This window comes from Neopsephotus bourkii, unplaced genomic scaffold (assembly GCF_033783945.1).
Source record: "Neopsephotus bourkii isolate Nb327-2 ecotype Australia unplaced genomic scaffold, CSIRO-AGI_Nbou_v1 NB_140, whole genome shotgun sequence".
Taxonomy (NCBI): domain Eukaryota; kingdom Metazoa; phylum Chordata; class Aves; order Psittaciformes; family Psittacidae; genus Neopsephotus; species Neopsephotus bourkii.
The window spans coordinates 1488669-1503673 of NW_026900657.1; the positions used below are offsets into that span (position 1 = coordinate 1488669).

At 43.1% G+C, this 15005-nt stretch overlaps 1 protein-coding gene across 1 annotated transcript; it reads left to right on the forward strand.

The window, feature by feature from the left end:
* Window positions 1-8437: 8437 nt before the first annotated feature.
* Window positions 8438-13626, forward strand: PSPH (phosphoserine phosphatase). Its single transcript, XM_061369102.1, has 5 exons — window positions 8438-8704; window positions 9383-9517; window positions 11038-11183; window positions 11960-12108; window positions 13440-13626. The coding sequence occupies exons 1-5, from the start codon at window positions 8484-8486 to the stop codon at window positions 13548-13550; spliced, it is 762 nt and encodes a 253-aa protein (XP_061225086.1). The 5' UTR covers window positions 8438-8483; the 3' UTR covers window positions 13551-13626.
* Window positions 13627-15005: the final 1379 nt, after the last annotated feature.

Sequence of the window (15005 nt, forward strand, 5' to 3'; positions counted from 1 at the left end):
ATTTGGCCTGTGTCTGCCAAGGTGCAGCCCACTTGTGTCTTACTGGATTTGGGCTCTGAAATGGACTTTCCCTTGGGAAGGGAGCTCCTGCCCTGGCTCCTAACACACCCCGCAGGCACAGAGTGCTCCAAGTTTGGCTGCCAACTTGGGCTTGTACCCCCAAACACCCATCTGCTACCTCTGAGCAAGTGGCAATATCAGGTGTGACTGCCTGCTTCTTATTTCAGGTATTGCGTAAAGAAAGTGCCTGCTCCCACAATAACCATGGCCTGTGGTAGCAGGGGTGTGCCAGGAAGATCCAGCCTAAGTGTTTGTTGGTATTAAAACCCCCTATAAGCGTGCTGTTGGGTACAATGTTGTTTTGGGAGAGCCTGGCTGAAACAAGCGTCAAGTATTAGGGCAGGTTTTGGCTACAGGCTGGGAATCTGATGAGGGAATTGGGTGAGGAGCTCAGGATTCTGGGCAAAACACCATGCTGTGCAGGAGGACTGCCCTGCATGGCTGGGCAGAGTGACTCAGATAGCTGCCAATACACTTGGGTTTCTGGTTTGAAACGTTTTAGATGGAGTTGGTGTTTGAACATGACTCAAGTTTGGAGGCCTTTTGTTTAGCTGAGCAGTGCATCCGCTGTGTGAAATAGTGTAACGGCTGGGCTTTCTGTTCTGTTACTGTAATCATTAGGAATATACATTAAGCATTGCAAAATACAGGAAATTATGCTTGGAAATTATACCTTTCAAAATTGCCTCTGGAACCCCGTTAATGTTTAGTCTTCACTTTTGTTTGGGATGCTTCCAACCTGCTGAAACTGTAACACCAACCCATCCCCAAGAGGCTGCGGTGCTAATATCTGAGGTTCCTACATGCAGTGCCTGGTTAAAACAGAAGAATCCCCAGCTCTACCCTCGATTCCATAGCCCTAAAGTCACACAGAAATACTTGGCTGCTCCCGATTTCCTGCTTTGTAATGGTTTTACCTCTATGCTCTCTCTCGGGGCTGTTCTCAGTAGAGGGCAGCCTTGTCAAACCCATCTGCACACTAGCGGGCACCTTGTATGTTTTCCTTGCTGCTGTTGCGACCGTGTGGGTGATGTCCTGTGCAATTATGCATCCTAAACATCTGCGATGCGTGGAGCTGGCTGCTGACAGTGCTGTGGCCATTGCCCCAGCATGTTCAGGTTTGCAAAGGGAATTATTACTGTAGCAAAATAGAAGTTCCGGGAAAATTTACTTTGAATTTGAGGTGTTGTTTTTTTTGTGGGGAAAAGGCCATTTTCAAAGATGATATAGTCCTCTTTTTGTACAAACAGAGAGGGTATGTAGTGATGTACAAGAGTTAGGTCTGTGCTTGTATCAGCTATCACACATCCACGTGAGCCATGCTTTTCACTCTTAAACATCCTCTTAAAGCTTCCAGGAAGACTTCTCTGTGTTTCTTTGCTGCATCTGAGAATAGTTATTTCATGGTGAAGTGATATTTCTCATTGGTGTTTTCACATGAAATCCCCATTTTGCAGCATTTTTCAGACGTCAGGACAAGCTTTCCTTAATTTTCAGTTGTAGCTGTAGCTGTTGAACTGTGCTGCATATTTGTTTTTAATGCTTAGTAAAAATACAGAGCAGATGCTTACCAGGCCTGAATTGTCCCTTGAAATCAATGGATTTACAACAAATTACACCAGATTAGGATCAAAATATTTAACTGAATTAAAAGCAACATGTCTGTTAAACTAAGCCAAGTAAAGGGAATATCTGTCATGAAATATTCAGCAGTGATTCTCTCAGTCAAATCAGGCACTGCTTATCTTGGAAAAAAAAAAACCCTCTGAGATTCTCAGTAAAAGCTGTTTTCTTTCATCTTTATCAAGATCTGTTTCCATTCGACCTTATTCACAGAAATGATTTCTAAATCCTCTTTAAAAACATCCTCCTCTGCCATGATAAAACTAACAGGACCAGGCTGAGCAGGGAACCCTGTCACCAGCTTTGCAGCAAAGGGGCTCGGTACCATCTGTCCCAGCACAAGAAGTTACTAATAGATGCTCATGGTGACAAACGGTCATGTAGGGAGAATGTCTGAAAAACCAGAAAGGAAGACATGGGAGGAGGGGCACATGAAGCTATTGATTTTAACTAATGCATGCAGTTTTGAGGGGTGATCCTGCGAGAATGGCAAAAGAGATCATGCATAGAGTGTGACTGGTGCACCCAGTGGTGCAAGACAGTCCTTCACGATGGGCAGCAGTCATAAGACTCCCATCACAAGTGAATGAAAGACGCTAAATCAGCTAAATCAGGCTTTCTTGACCTTGAACCAACCAACCAGCTTCATAGCTCTGGGTTGGCAGTCTCCCACTTCCTAACCAATGTCCACAGTAATGTCCGAGGGAAGCTCATCTGTGGGATACCAAAACACAGCATGGACAGGTTTTGCCATTTCCCCATTGCCTTGGGAAAGCAAACCTGAGCTTTCCCATAGGCACAAGCTTAATTTTGCCTTCAAAGCTTATGATGAATGTTGATTTTGTGTGTGTGTAACACACTCTGATGCACCGACTGAGAGCATAAGCCAAAATGCAATAATGCAATCCTAACTCACAAACCCTTTCATCTCAAACCCAGAGAAAGGAAACAAGTGGCCCTGTCTGGTCTCCCGGAGAAGTCAGGGCCCTGCTCTGCTGGCACAGAGCGAGGTGAGTTTGCCAAGCCCCGTCCTGCTCCTCACGCCTGTGGCACAGGCTGCCTGCGGGGGGGCACGCAGCTCCCGTCCATCGCGTTCTGTGGGGCCAAGCCGGGAGCGCCCCAAACCGGGCCCGAGCGGCTCCTCCCCTTACCAGGCAAGGTTACACCTCTCGTCCGTGCGCCTGTCAGCGCACAGCTGGACTTCTCTGGTTACATGTGTGCAGCCCTTTAAAAAACACGCAGCCTGGCTTACTCAGCACGTTATAAAAGAGTGATTGACAAAATGCGGCTTTCTTCTAGATCAGCCCGTGCCGTTGTGTTTATGTGACTGAAGGTCTCAGCTCATCCCTTCTTTTCTTGTGCAGTCAAGAGCAGCAGCAGCAGCAGCAGCCACGGCCAGTACAATACTGTAAGTCACCGGGAACGTTTTCTTCTCTCAGTTTCGAAGGGGTTGGTGTTTGGTGTAACACTCTATGTTTCTAGCACAGAAAACACAGAATAGCTTCTGCTGGGGCTGTGACTGTGCTGCCCCGCGAGATGCAGCAGCAAGTGTGGTGCCTGTTTTATAGCAGCAGCATGAATGAATGATGCAATCATGCAGGGGGGAAGCATCATCATTTTGTCAGCACAGGCAAGAGGGGATTGGAGAGTTGGGAGGTGTATGTCAACATCCATCAGGTTCCTTCTGTCCCTTTCCAAGTACTTTTTAAAAGGTGCTTAAATAAGTTCAGGTAGGCACTGCTGTTCAGGTATGAGTGTACAGCTGCAAACAGTTCATCTCTTGGCTTGCATACAGGTTTGAATTACTACCTTTAAAAACTGAACAGAAAACCAGGAAGTGTGAAGCAACCTCAGTGAGGTTAAGGACTGAATTGTTCTATTCTCATGCTGAAACCCACAGAAACTCACAATTATAGATGGTTGGGTTAAACTTGTAAAGAGAGTAGTACTACTTGCAGGGATATGAACATCAGTCACAATTTGCTTAAATATAACTAGTCTGTTTAAACATATCTTTCCTCTAAAGCTTACAAAACATATTGCTAATACTGAATTAAATCTCAGCACAGAAAAGCTGTATCACTATATTACTCCCATTTTACAGACAGAACTAGAAACAACGAGGATTAAGTGGTTTGTTTAACACCATGGGAACACTTCTGTGAGCATCTTACGGGCAGGATCGCTCCTGGAGTGGGAACAGGTCCTGAGAAAGGTTTCAGGAACTGTTTTCTCCAAATCCCTTAATCTAAGCAGCAGTGTCCCTTCAGTGCAACAGAAACACTTTAACGTGGTTGTGTTTCTGTTAATCTCATGTTCAGCACAGCGTTACTCTCAGAGTGTATCTCAGTGCTCACCCTCACCTTGCTAAATGGGAAAGTCAATCAGAATCAGAAACACCAGAAACTGTTTGCAAACCAGGATATTCCTGAGTGATCTGTTTCAAAAGATAATTTAGTTAATATTTCATTAGGATTCACTTAATCTTCATTTTTACACAGCAATAAACATCAACATAATGCAAAATAGCAGTGTGGCAGCACTTCTGGGAGCTGAAACACACCACCACGTGAAGTCTAGCCACAATGAGGATTTTGAGATCTCATCAAGATCTCATCAAAATACACCAGCCCAGAACACCTGGAGTTCCAAGTACCATTTGCTTGTTCCTTTTGCATTACAGGTAGCAGATACTGTGGATGTTTCAGTTTTTCACAGTGCAGCAAGTGCCCTTCTTTGAAGGGACAGCAAACAGAGAAGATTTCAGTTGTTTTCCTTTAACATGTGGCCTTACATAATTCCTGTGCTTGCTTCTGTGACTCCTCCCTCTCTGTTACGAAATAGAACTATTTCTTGTGGAAAGGACAGGGTTAGGGTTTTTCCTAAGTACCCTAATGAAGTACTTCATAGCCTGGAGGCAAACAGATCTCTTGGGGATTCTACTTTTCTCCCCTGTTTTCCTTTTTCTCCATCCTTAGCTCAAGTTTAACCCTATTTCTCCCCTCTGTCAGTTTGTTCTTATGTCTTCTGTAGTCACTTCTTTGGCCACTGTTTCTCCTTTTCCCCATTTTATTATTTTCAGCTTTTCCCCACAATATTTGATTATCAAACCTGTTGAAATGTCTGCTGCTCAGATGCTTTTCCAGCATGGAAATAGGATAGGAATAGATTATTTACCTGAAATTCAGTGGCAGAAAGATGAGAGATTTTCTACCCATGTCTTTCTCATGGAGACAGAGCTCCTTATTTGTGGGAATTTCTTTTTTCTTACCAGTTCATTAAAACATTGAAGCGTATTTTCAAATGAAAGTTGTTCTCATCTACATTTAGGGCTAGGAGAAAATAAATCACAAGTGACTGAAATTGGCATGTTACCATTTGGAATGGCATCTGCCAGCCTCTGGAGCTGCTGGTGACTACTGGAGCTCTGTCAGCAAGGACAGAAGCTTATTTCACTCCAAGTGAGCCACCTTGAACTCCTAAGATTTGATTTTTCCACCAGCAAGATTCCCTACAATAGCTGAAGCTTCCTTCATAGGTTCTTCCCTTTGCTCCTGTGTGAGCTTCCCTACTTCACAGTTCATCACAGGTGTGATGGTACCTTAGCCAAACACAGGTCTGTGTTTTCCAGGACCCAGTGCCCAGCTGTAGGAGAAAGTGGAAAGATTTTAGCAGGTCACAGGCCAAGGGGGATCAGGAGCTACTGATGGCTGCTGCGTTTCAAAACATCACCTTTCCAACTTGTCATTTTTAGGCACCACAAACCACAGCTTGAAACTCTTCTGAAAGAGTTACTGCATGGAAGAAAGAGAGGACAGGGTTAATTCCAACCATTCCACAACTGGGATCCATAGTTCTTCCATTAACTTCTCTATTTGTCCATTGAAGTCCACCACAACAGTGGCCTAGTCATTGTAATGAGTATCCAGAAGGAAAAGGAGCATGGGAAATGTGGAGACCAGAGGGAAGGGAAAGTGAATGTCTCTTCCTTCCTGCTCCCATTGTGTGTTTCCAGTGATAACATTTTTCTCAGAGTGATTAAAATTCTGATGTATTCAGAAATACATTTCAGTTTTTTCCCAAGAAAAAACAATCCAAGTGCAGTGTCCCCACACAGTGACATTGCATCATAATGTGGCACTGTTGCAGTGCAGCCTTAGGTTAGTATGAGGCAATGTGATGGCTTTGCATAATAGGGAATCAGTGTTGGAACACTGTGACGCGGATGTTACACCACAGTGATGCAACAAGTTTGTCCAGTAGAGCAAATCTCTGTAATTGGCATCAAACCAATGGCTGAAGTTTTGGTGGATGTTACAATGTCCAAGAGGCTGGAAAAAATTAATGCCCTGCTACTTAAAATACGTTAGTGGGTGTTTGGTTTCTTTTTGATCTCACTGCACAAATATATCTAGCAAATGCTGCCAAGTCTTGCCCTGAAGTCAAAGCCCTCCTGCTTAGAAGTCAAAACCTGCCACTACAAATACAGACACAGTGCTGTGGAGCCAATGTCAAGTCAAGGCTAACACAAAGCATACCTGGATTCACGTGTTACCTGTTCACTCGCACTGCCAACTCTTAGGTCACAACCAGTCTCTTCATGTCCATGGCCACTTCAGAGAGAGGTTTCTCTGATGTGCTATGCTGCTGGCCTATGACTGTGATTCTTACATGTATAAGTGCAGTCTTTATAGAAAAACATAAAACCCAACATGCTCTCTGCAGCAAATAATTCCTTAGTGATGCTTCTAAGTCTGGACCAGAGCTTTATACTATATACATGCACAGAACAGCTCTGACGTGTGAAGAGCAGAGACCTGTCAAACTATGGTTCAGTCCTTGTGCCTGCCCTTCCCAGAGGCTGGGGTTGTAAAAGCCCTTTCCTGGAGTATCTCCTCTTTGCTGCATAGCCATTCACCTTTCCTTGCTGTCACAGTGGGGAGGTTGAGCCCAGGCTCTGTCCTACCTTCCCATACCTAAACTGAATGCACAGGAGAGAAGTGTGGGCCGGGTGACACCTGCTCGCCCATCCTCACACCTGCAATACAAATGAGCACTGAGGAAGCTACTTTGGCACCTCAGCCTTGTGCAAAAGCCATGAGCCCACTTTGGTTACTACAGTAATATGTTCACACCAAAAACTCAGGAATAGCTAGAATGACCCTTTGAGGTCAGTTTCATGGCTGCTGTTGGATAGCTTTGCCTTTAATGTGACTTGCTCTCTGTTTCTTGCTGTTTTGTATCACCCATTTGTGAAACAGAGATTATCTCTTACAAATATGGCTCTTAGCTGTTCACAACAGGTTTCACCACTTAGGTTTGGCGGCTTCATTTATAGACTTAGTTTTCAGTGAAGTACTGGAGTAGTCTCTTTTATTCTGTACCTGAACAGATCAAACATGAGTGTGTGTTCTTGTGTTCTATCCATTTTTGCAGTGATTATGGTAATTTTTCAGAAAGCCTTTTGTCTCCCAATATTCACCAGTTACTAGTCATTACAATAAACCCAAAGGTTCCTGTTCCTGCTTTGAGCAGTAACTATTTAGCTGTGATCTCTCAGTGAGCACACAGAATTCACCTCAGGAAGCAGCACTGGTGCTTACCATGTGGATCCCTGGATGACTCCTGCCTGGCCATGAGCTGTAAAGTTTGTCCAAAAAGAGCAAAAAATAGGTGTTTTGGGGGGAACTTGTGTGTATAAGACTTCTCACCATCAGAATTCATGTGACATGCAGGAGGAAAATAAATGAGCTCAGTAAGGTGAAAACAAAAGGTGAAGGTATAGAGCACAAGGAAGGTAGATAACATGCTGATAGATGGTATTTTTTCCCCTATCCCAGAAGAAGAGAGAATCTGCTACGCAGATCAATAACACAAGATGTGTCCTGAGAGACATCTAAGAGAGTAGAAGAAACAACCAAGAACTTATACAAACATCTGGGAAGTGAGATAAATAACAGCTTTCTCTCTCAATGTACACACTGATAAATAGTGAAGTCCGCACTGAATTCCCTCGTGAAAAGAGGGAAGCGCAAGATGAGCGGGGCTGAGTAAGGAAATACTTGATTAACACCTCATGCTTCTGATCTGCACAAGTGCTCAACATATTTGAGAGGACAGATTAAAAAGGGAAGAAAATAAACTTTTGTCAGGCACTGTAATGGAGAAAGTTGGCATGATGATGTGGTGTCTGAGTGTGTTGAGTAAAGTGACCAAAGCCCAAGACTTTAATGGATTTTAGACTAATTCCCAACCCTAATGGCCAAATGCATTCATGGATGATGAAAATATTTAGTTTATATTAATAAGGACAGAGAAAATAATCTAAACCTTCATGATTTAGGGACAATCACACACTGATAGGTTTAAGATAATTATGTCTATTGTGATCAAGCAAATCCTTAAGGGCTGGGTGTCTTTTACTATCTCCTGGGGCAACTAATTTGACGCACTAGACTGGGTCTGATGAGAAATCAAGATCAAATTGAGCGATGAGGGCAAGATGAGACAGACAATTGCAAGTCCCACACAGCAGTTGGCAGTCAGATGGTTCAGCAAATGCCAAGGATTACAACCTTGAACCCCATGTGAACATCAATGGGCCGAGCCTGCAGAGAGCAAATCAGCAACTGACCAAAGCTCCACGGCCCATCTGTAACGTAATTTGAACATCAGTAGGCAGCAACAGCAGAGAGCAAATCAGCAACTGAGCCAGACCTCCACCACTGCTCCCCCTTTGATATAAGTTGCCCACCAAGCTGTGCTCGTCCCTTCTCGCAAGAACCAGAGCAGTTGCGCCAATGGCTCAAGACGGAGTGCAGTGCTGCCACTCAGAGAAAGACTTTATCTTGTCCCCTCACAGTAAGAAGGTTCCTAAAAGGATGGCATCCCTCTTGGAGATGAAAGAGATCTTCCGGAATGCTGATGCAGTCTGCTTTGACGTGGACAGTACAGTCATCAGGGAAGAAGGCATCGATGAGCTCGCGAAGTTCTGTGGAGTCGGAGATGCCGTCGCAGAGATGTATGTGTGTTTGCTGTTAACTTCACAGGAGTAGTGGTAAAAAATGAGCATGGGTAAGGGTAATCTGTGACAATGAGTTTACAATAGGGATTAATTCTGTCATAGGAGATTATCATAGTTTAAAAAGGATTTTAGGAATAATAAGTGGAATTAATGCATAAAATGGAATAACTTCTTTTGGAACTGTGAAGCCACTCAACAAAACTATATTGAGAAACTCTCTAATGTATATTTCTTTGATAGACTTAAGATCAGCCCTCACCATTAAACTTGGATAAGCACTAAGGAACTGTATTATGAGACAGGGGAGAGGGGACAACTCTCTTATGATTTCCCTGAGGCTGATGTTGTTTCCATTGATGCTTGTAGCAAAAGTTCTGTTAAATTCAGAGAAAGGCACCTCAGCTGCAGTTTAGGAATACTGGTCCCAGTGGCTCATATGCACTTAGAGAGAGAATGAAGCAGTTTTCCCTTGCCTCTCTGGTTCTCACAAGAGCTCAGACCTGTGGAGGTCTTCCCCCAGTGGTTGCTACCAGTCTTTTCAATGTACCAATGTTCTGTACAGTATAACCAAGAACCTATGGTCCTTGTTCCTTGTCATGCTTCTTTAACTAACTGCTCTTGGGAGAAACCTCAACTTAAATGTCACTGATCTGCTTCTTTTGGCTCACAATGTAGGACCCGCAGAGCTATGGGTGGCACTGTGACATTCAAAGCAGCTTTAACAGCACGACTTGGTCTCATACGTCCCTCCTATGAACAAGTGCAGAAACTAATATCGGACAACCCACCTCAGCTAACACCAGGAATACGGTAAGGAGAATTTCAAATGAGCTCACTTCCAAAAGCACAAAAGGGCATAAATCAGTAAAATTCAGTGACACTGGTGAGGCTGTAACACCACAGAGCTGGTTTAGGTTCACTTCCTGCTCCATTTCCATGTTGTTTGTGTCCAAAACTTGTATTAGGAGCTTATAAGGGCTTGAGTCCATGTCAAGTGGCTGAGCATCCATGTAAAAAGAAAACTGTCTTAGGTATTAACTATCATTTTGGCTAGCAAGCTCAAATGCTGGCTTGAGGATTAAACAGCATGGAAAACAATCTGTTCAATCAGGTCTGTTTTTTGACGGGTGATGGGGATTTAATACCCAGCATGAACTACTGGTTTGGTCTATTCTGCAATTGCATTACTTCTTTCTTACACTTCCATGTGCAGTCACATCTCTGGACTCAGCTTAGGAAATCCACTGTTCAGAGCTACCCATGCACTAAAGTCCCTAAAAAGTATTAAACAGTCATTAAGGGGAAATAGACATATATGTGCATATTCATCCACCTTTGGGTTTGGAATTAACTATTTAAACTGAAAAGTTTGGGTTTTTTTCCCTATTCAATTGAAAAGGATTTCTTTATTACAAAGTCTGCCCAAAGCTCTGAGTCTAAAACACTGTTAGCACATGCAGTAGTTTGAGGTGATAATGTGCTTGTATTTTCTCCTTGAAATTAAGCACATGCTCAGCTTTTTCTGTAGAAGGCATAGCTAGAATGCAACTACAAAGAGAACACTGATTGCTTGTTTGGAATCACATGATTTCCCTTTTCATTCCTTCCCTTTCTTCCTCCTTTTGTGTGGAGCCTGCTTTAAGCCTTCACTTTGCTTTACAGTATTCAGCATTTCTGCTGTTCCTGCTGCTTCTCCAGCTCAGCACAGCTGCATGCTGATCCTCCTGCTTACGAGCCAAAGCCCATTAAACTTTTAAACACCTTCAAGCCCTGTTGACATTAACTTGGTCCAAAAGCTTCTTTTTCTGATTCCTTTTGTGTTGCTGGTGCCATCTTCTAAAGATGGCACTGATGTCCAGTGTCTGGGGAACCAACTCCAGTGTGTGCATTCTGCACACTTCTCAGCCCACTTCAGCATTGTGGTGCAGTGGCTTCCCTCCCTATTCCCTATCTTTTTCCTGCATTGTAGATTGTCTTGGTGTTGTTTTACTTCAGCAAAAAATACCAAATTGGATCCACTCTCATTTGAACAAAGGCAAACAGCATGAAAGTGTAAAGAGAACACTTCTAGAAAGTGCTTGTTTCTGAGCAACTAAACATCCATATGTCTCTAGATGAGAAGGGTTTAACTCTTTTCAAGCAAGTGTGTGCACAAACCCAAGGGAAAAAAGGAAAAGCTTTGGGCAGCAGAGATGGAAGCAGCACACATCTGAACTAAACTGGAATAACACTACGTAAGGACAACCTTGTTTAGGACAGATGTATTTTACCTTTCCTGTTATCCCTACATGCTGCCAGGCACTCACACTTGTGATGCTCTTTCTGCCCAGGGAGCTGGTAAGCAGACTTCATCAGCGAGGGGTCCAGGTATTCCTGGTCTCTGGAGGGTTTCAGAGCATCGTGGAGCACGTGGCCTTGCAGCTGAACATTCCTACAGCAAATGTCTTTGCCAACAGGCTGAAGTTTTACTTTAATGGTGAGATTCCCATAAAGTCTCTTTTCTCAGCTCATTAATGCCACTTTTTTAGTTCAAACTGCCAGATATTGGGCTACAGACACTGCCCAGCCTAGACCTCCTTGCTACCAATCTGGCTAGCTTCTAGTAGGAAAACTGCAAGACCTTACCAAAAACATGATTTAGGCCACTCTCCATTGAGAGCTGTAGTTACTTTTTAATTGCAAGCTGTGCCAAAGGTAAAGAACCTTACATCTGCTGATAGCAGTTTCATTTTCTCTTGCTCCTTCAAGTTAAAAGAGTCTTTTCCACTTACCTGCTTTCAGAGGCAAACTTCACTTTTGGTGACTTTGAGGTATGTGTGGAGACCGATGCACTTTAGTAGAGCTGCTCTGGTCTTTAAGCTAGTGTAATCAAGCAGAGCTGTAGTTAGTGGGTTGTTTCTTACTCAGTGTTTCATACAATCTATACATCACACTAGATGCTGCTTTTGGACTGTTTACACCAGGGTGACCGGGAGTGAATTTGTAACAGCACCCATACAGGGTTTCTACTTTTGTCTTAGCGTTTTTGGGTCTTTAAAAAGATCCCCACTGAAGACTTGAGTAAAATCCTCATTTTCATTAGGATTTTACTAGCTTACCTTCTAATTACTTTTTGGGGATGCTGATATTATGAGGCTTACATGACTGCATGTAATTAGCCATTTTCTGAAGTAAAGATCATAGGGATATAATCTTTCTTCATTTACAAGAGAAACTGCTGTGTCTCTAACTTGTTCTTCCACTGCGCTCTAGGAGAATATGCAGGGTTTGATGAAACACAACCAACAGCTGAATCAGGGGGGAAAGGAAAGGTTATTTCTCATCTGAAGGAACGGTTCCACTTTAAGAAGGTAGTTATGATTGGAGATGGAGCTACAGACATGGAAGCCTGTCCCCCTGCTGTAAGTATTAAAGAATTGGAATTCTAAATTCCTTTTGAGCAAATCCTTTGTGGGCAGGACGGGGGGGACAGGGACGGATGATGACACACAAACAGATGAGAACTGTGGTTTGAATTCTTTATAGGACTTTAGGGAAGATCTTTAGCACATCCCACAACCTAAAAGTGATCTGTGTAGGTAGTTTTCCTCTAGAAAGCCTGCATCATGTAACGGTTCATTTCTCAGTTTGGATAATCTCAGTGTCACCCTCTAAGGCAGGATGCTGCTGCGTCTAGCAGGACTGTGTAGCAGCCAAGCAACCTATCTTAAATCAAGGCAATATTATCACGTTCTCCTTCTGCCCTGTGTCCCCACAGCAAGTGCTCACTTTGGTGCAGAGGTCATACCCTGCCAAGGTCCTAGTTCTGAACACTGATTAATGGTGCTTAGCATGAAGGTCTGGCACAGATCTGGTGCACATTTACCCTACACTGGCTTGGCAAGTGAGTTCATGTCACTGTATAGCGATGACACCTTTGACAGGATGACAGCCCTGACAGGGTGAAATAACAACAAAATCAATAGACAACTTTTATAAATGATCATTTTGCAGAAGAGATCTTAATTCCATCTCCCCTTTAGCACCTTTTTCTGTGTAAAAGCACCCTGACACCCTTTCTGAGAGACATCCCCCAGTGCATAGAAATGCACAGGAGCAAACTCTGAGAGCTGCTGCCACTGCAAGTCATGACAGCTGGTTCCTTACCGTTAAACATGAGCATGACCAACGCTGCTCAAGTGTGTGCTTCATGCTTTCTACCTAAGGGCAAACCAGCAGCAGTGGAAATTTTAAACACCCCACTTTCACTGCAGGTGGTTTTCCAAGATGTAGAAATGATGATTGCTCCTGGTTAATGATTGAAGCCATGGTTAATGTGTACTCTGGGTATCTATCAAATGAGGTAAACAGAGTTAAGGTAAACAGTATAAGGATAATTGTGAGATGCTGCATGCGCGTTGGGATGTTAACTCATTCTTGAGTAGTGAGGCCTTATGCTGCATCACGGTTCACATCAGATCTTCAGTAAAATCTCAGATCTGAACAATCTTGAAGCCACTGAAACACAACTTTCCTACTGGAACAAAACTGCAATAACCAAAGTGGTGCAAAATCAAATGTAATGAAGTCCTTGTTAATGAATTTGAAAAATGAATACACAGAGTAACGGAGGGGAAGAGGCAGGGAGGAACAGTGGCACTTTAAAATCAAACTGAATTGCTGAGAAGCTCCATTCCATTCCCAGTACACGGGACTGCAGTGATTTATGTGCCCTCTCTTTCTGTTTTGCCAGGACTGTTTCATTGGATTTGGAGGAAATGTAATCAGAAAGCAAGTAAAGGAGAAAGCTAAATGGTACATCACTCACTTTGACGAACTGCTAAAGGAACTGGAAGAGCGATAAATTATACAGTAAAATAATATATTTAACCACTCTACATCCATTATACAATGCAATTAAACATTTATTTGTTTGCAAAGTTTTGTTCTGGATTTTGTAATGATTCTGGGGGTTGGGTACCATCATCTCTGCCCTGAAACTTGTGCTGCAATTGGCACCATTCTACTCAAATCTTTTGTCATGAAAATGGTCAGATTTTTGAAGTACCTTTTCCAAGGTGGATGAATTCAGTTGATTATTCACTCAGAGTGAAACGCAAAGGTAGAAAATCATCAGAGATGCCTCACACTAGACCATGTCACCCAAGGCTCTGTTCAGCCTGGCCTTGAACACTGGATGGAGCATTTACCATTTCTTTGGGCACCCCGTTCAAGAGCCTCACCACCCTCACAGAAGAGGGGCCACAAACAAGAAGTTTAAATAATTAACAATAATACAGTCTAAAAGGAAAACAAAATGGTACTTTCCATTCCAAAGGCTTTCAGAACTAGGCTGAGCAGTGAACAGACAGATAGGAAACACTACCATCTCTGATTTCATTAAAATACATCTACAGGAGAACCTGAGATGTCATCTGTGACTCAACATCACTAAACTTCAGAAGGGTGATCTTGTAACATAGGCACACACCATTTACTTCACTGTTTTATTAATTCAACAACCCATCCCCATCAACTTGTAACTGGGTGGAAGCTAATTCATCAACCTTTAAAAACATGGTCTACTGATTCAGAAAACAGTGACATTTATCCTCTTCCTCTGCCTCAGTGTGGATCAACCACGCTTGAACTGCTTGTGCTAGAAGTAAGTCTGACCTGTTCTAGGTAGGTACCACTCTGAGCTTCACCTAACAAACCCCAGTTCCTTAAGGATTTTCCCTTTGTGGCACCACTGTCTGATCCAAGAGCATCCTTACACAGAGCACACTTAATAAATGCTTTTTTCCAGCAAGTTCCTGACAACTCTTCTGCGTATGCCTTTATAAGCAGCTTGGCTGACATGATGTGGCACTTTTACTTCCCTGACTTAGATGAATCTCACCTCAGATAACATGAAAAGCTTTACTAATGTTAAAATGTATGTCACATCTCCCACGTCCTTCATTTACCTAATGCCATCACAGGAGGAAGATGGGTAGATATGACAAAATTTGTGGTGGAGAAAATATATCTATGCAGGCTCCAATCTTCTGGGTGCTTACAAACAGTGCCAGGATTTTTCTGGGAATTGAAGATTATGCTGAGAGTGCCAATTCTCCTTCATCCCACCACATATTTCATAGACGAGAAACAAGTGCTGTGCCTGCCTTTCAAAATCTCACACTGTCTCCACAAGATAATCCCACGTTTGCACAACTTGCGCTAGATTTCCTTCATTTAACAAGGTCAAATCAAGGTGCAGTGAGAGCTCCTTGTCTGAGCATCACCAACAGTTAAACCAAATCCCAGTTCTGTCCAT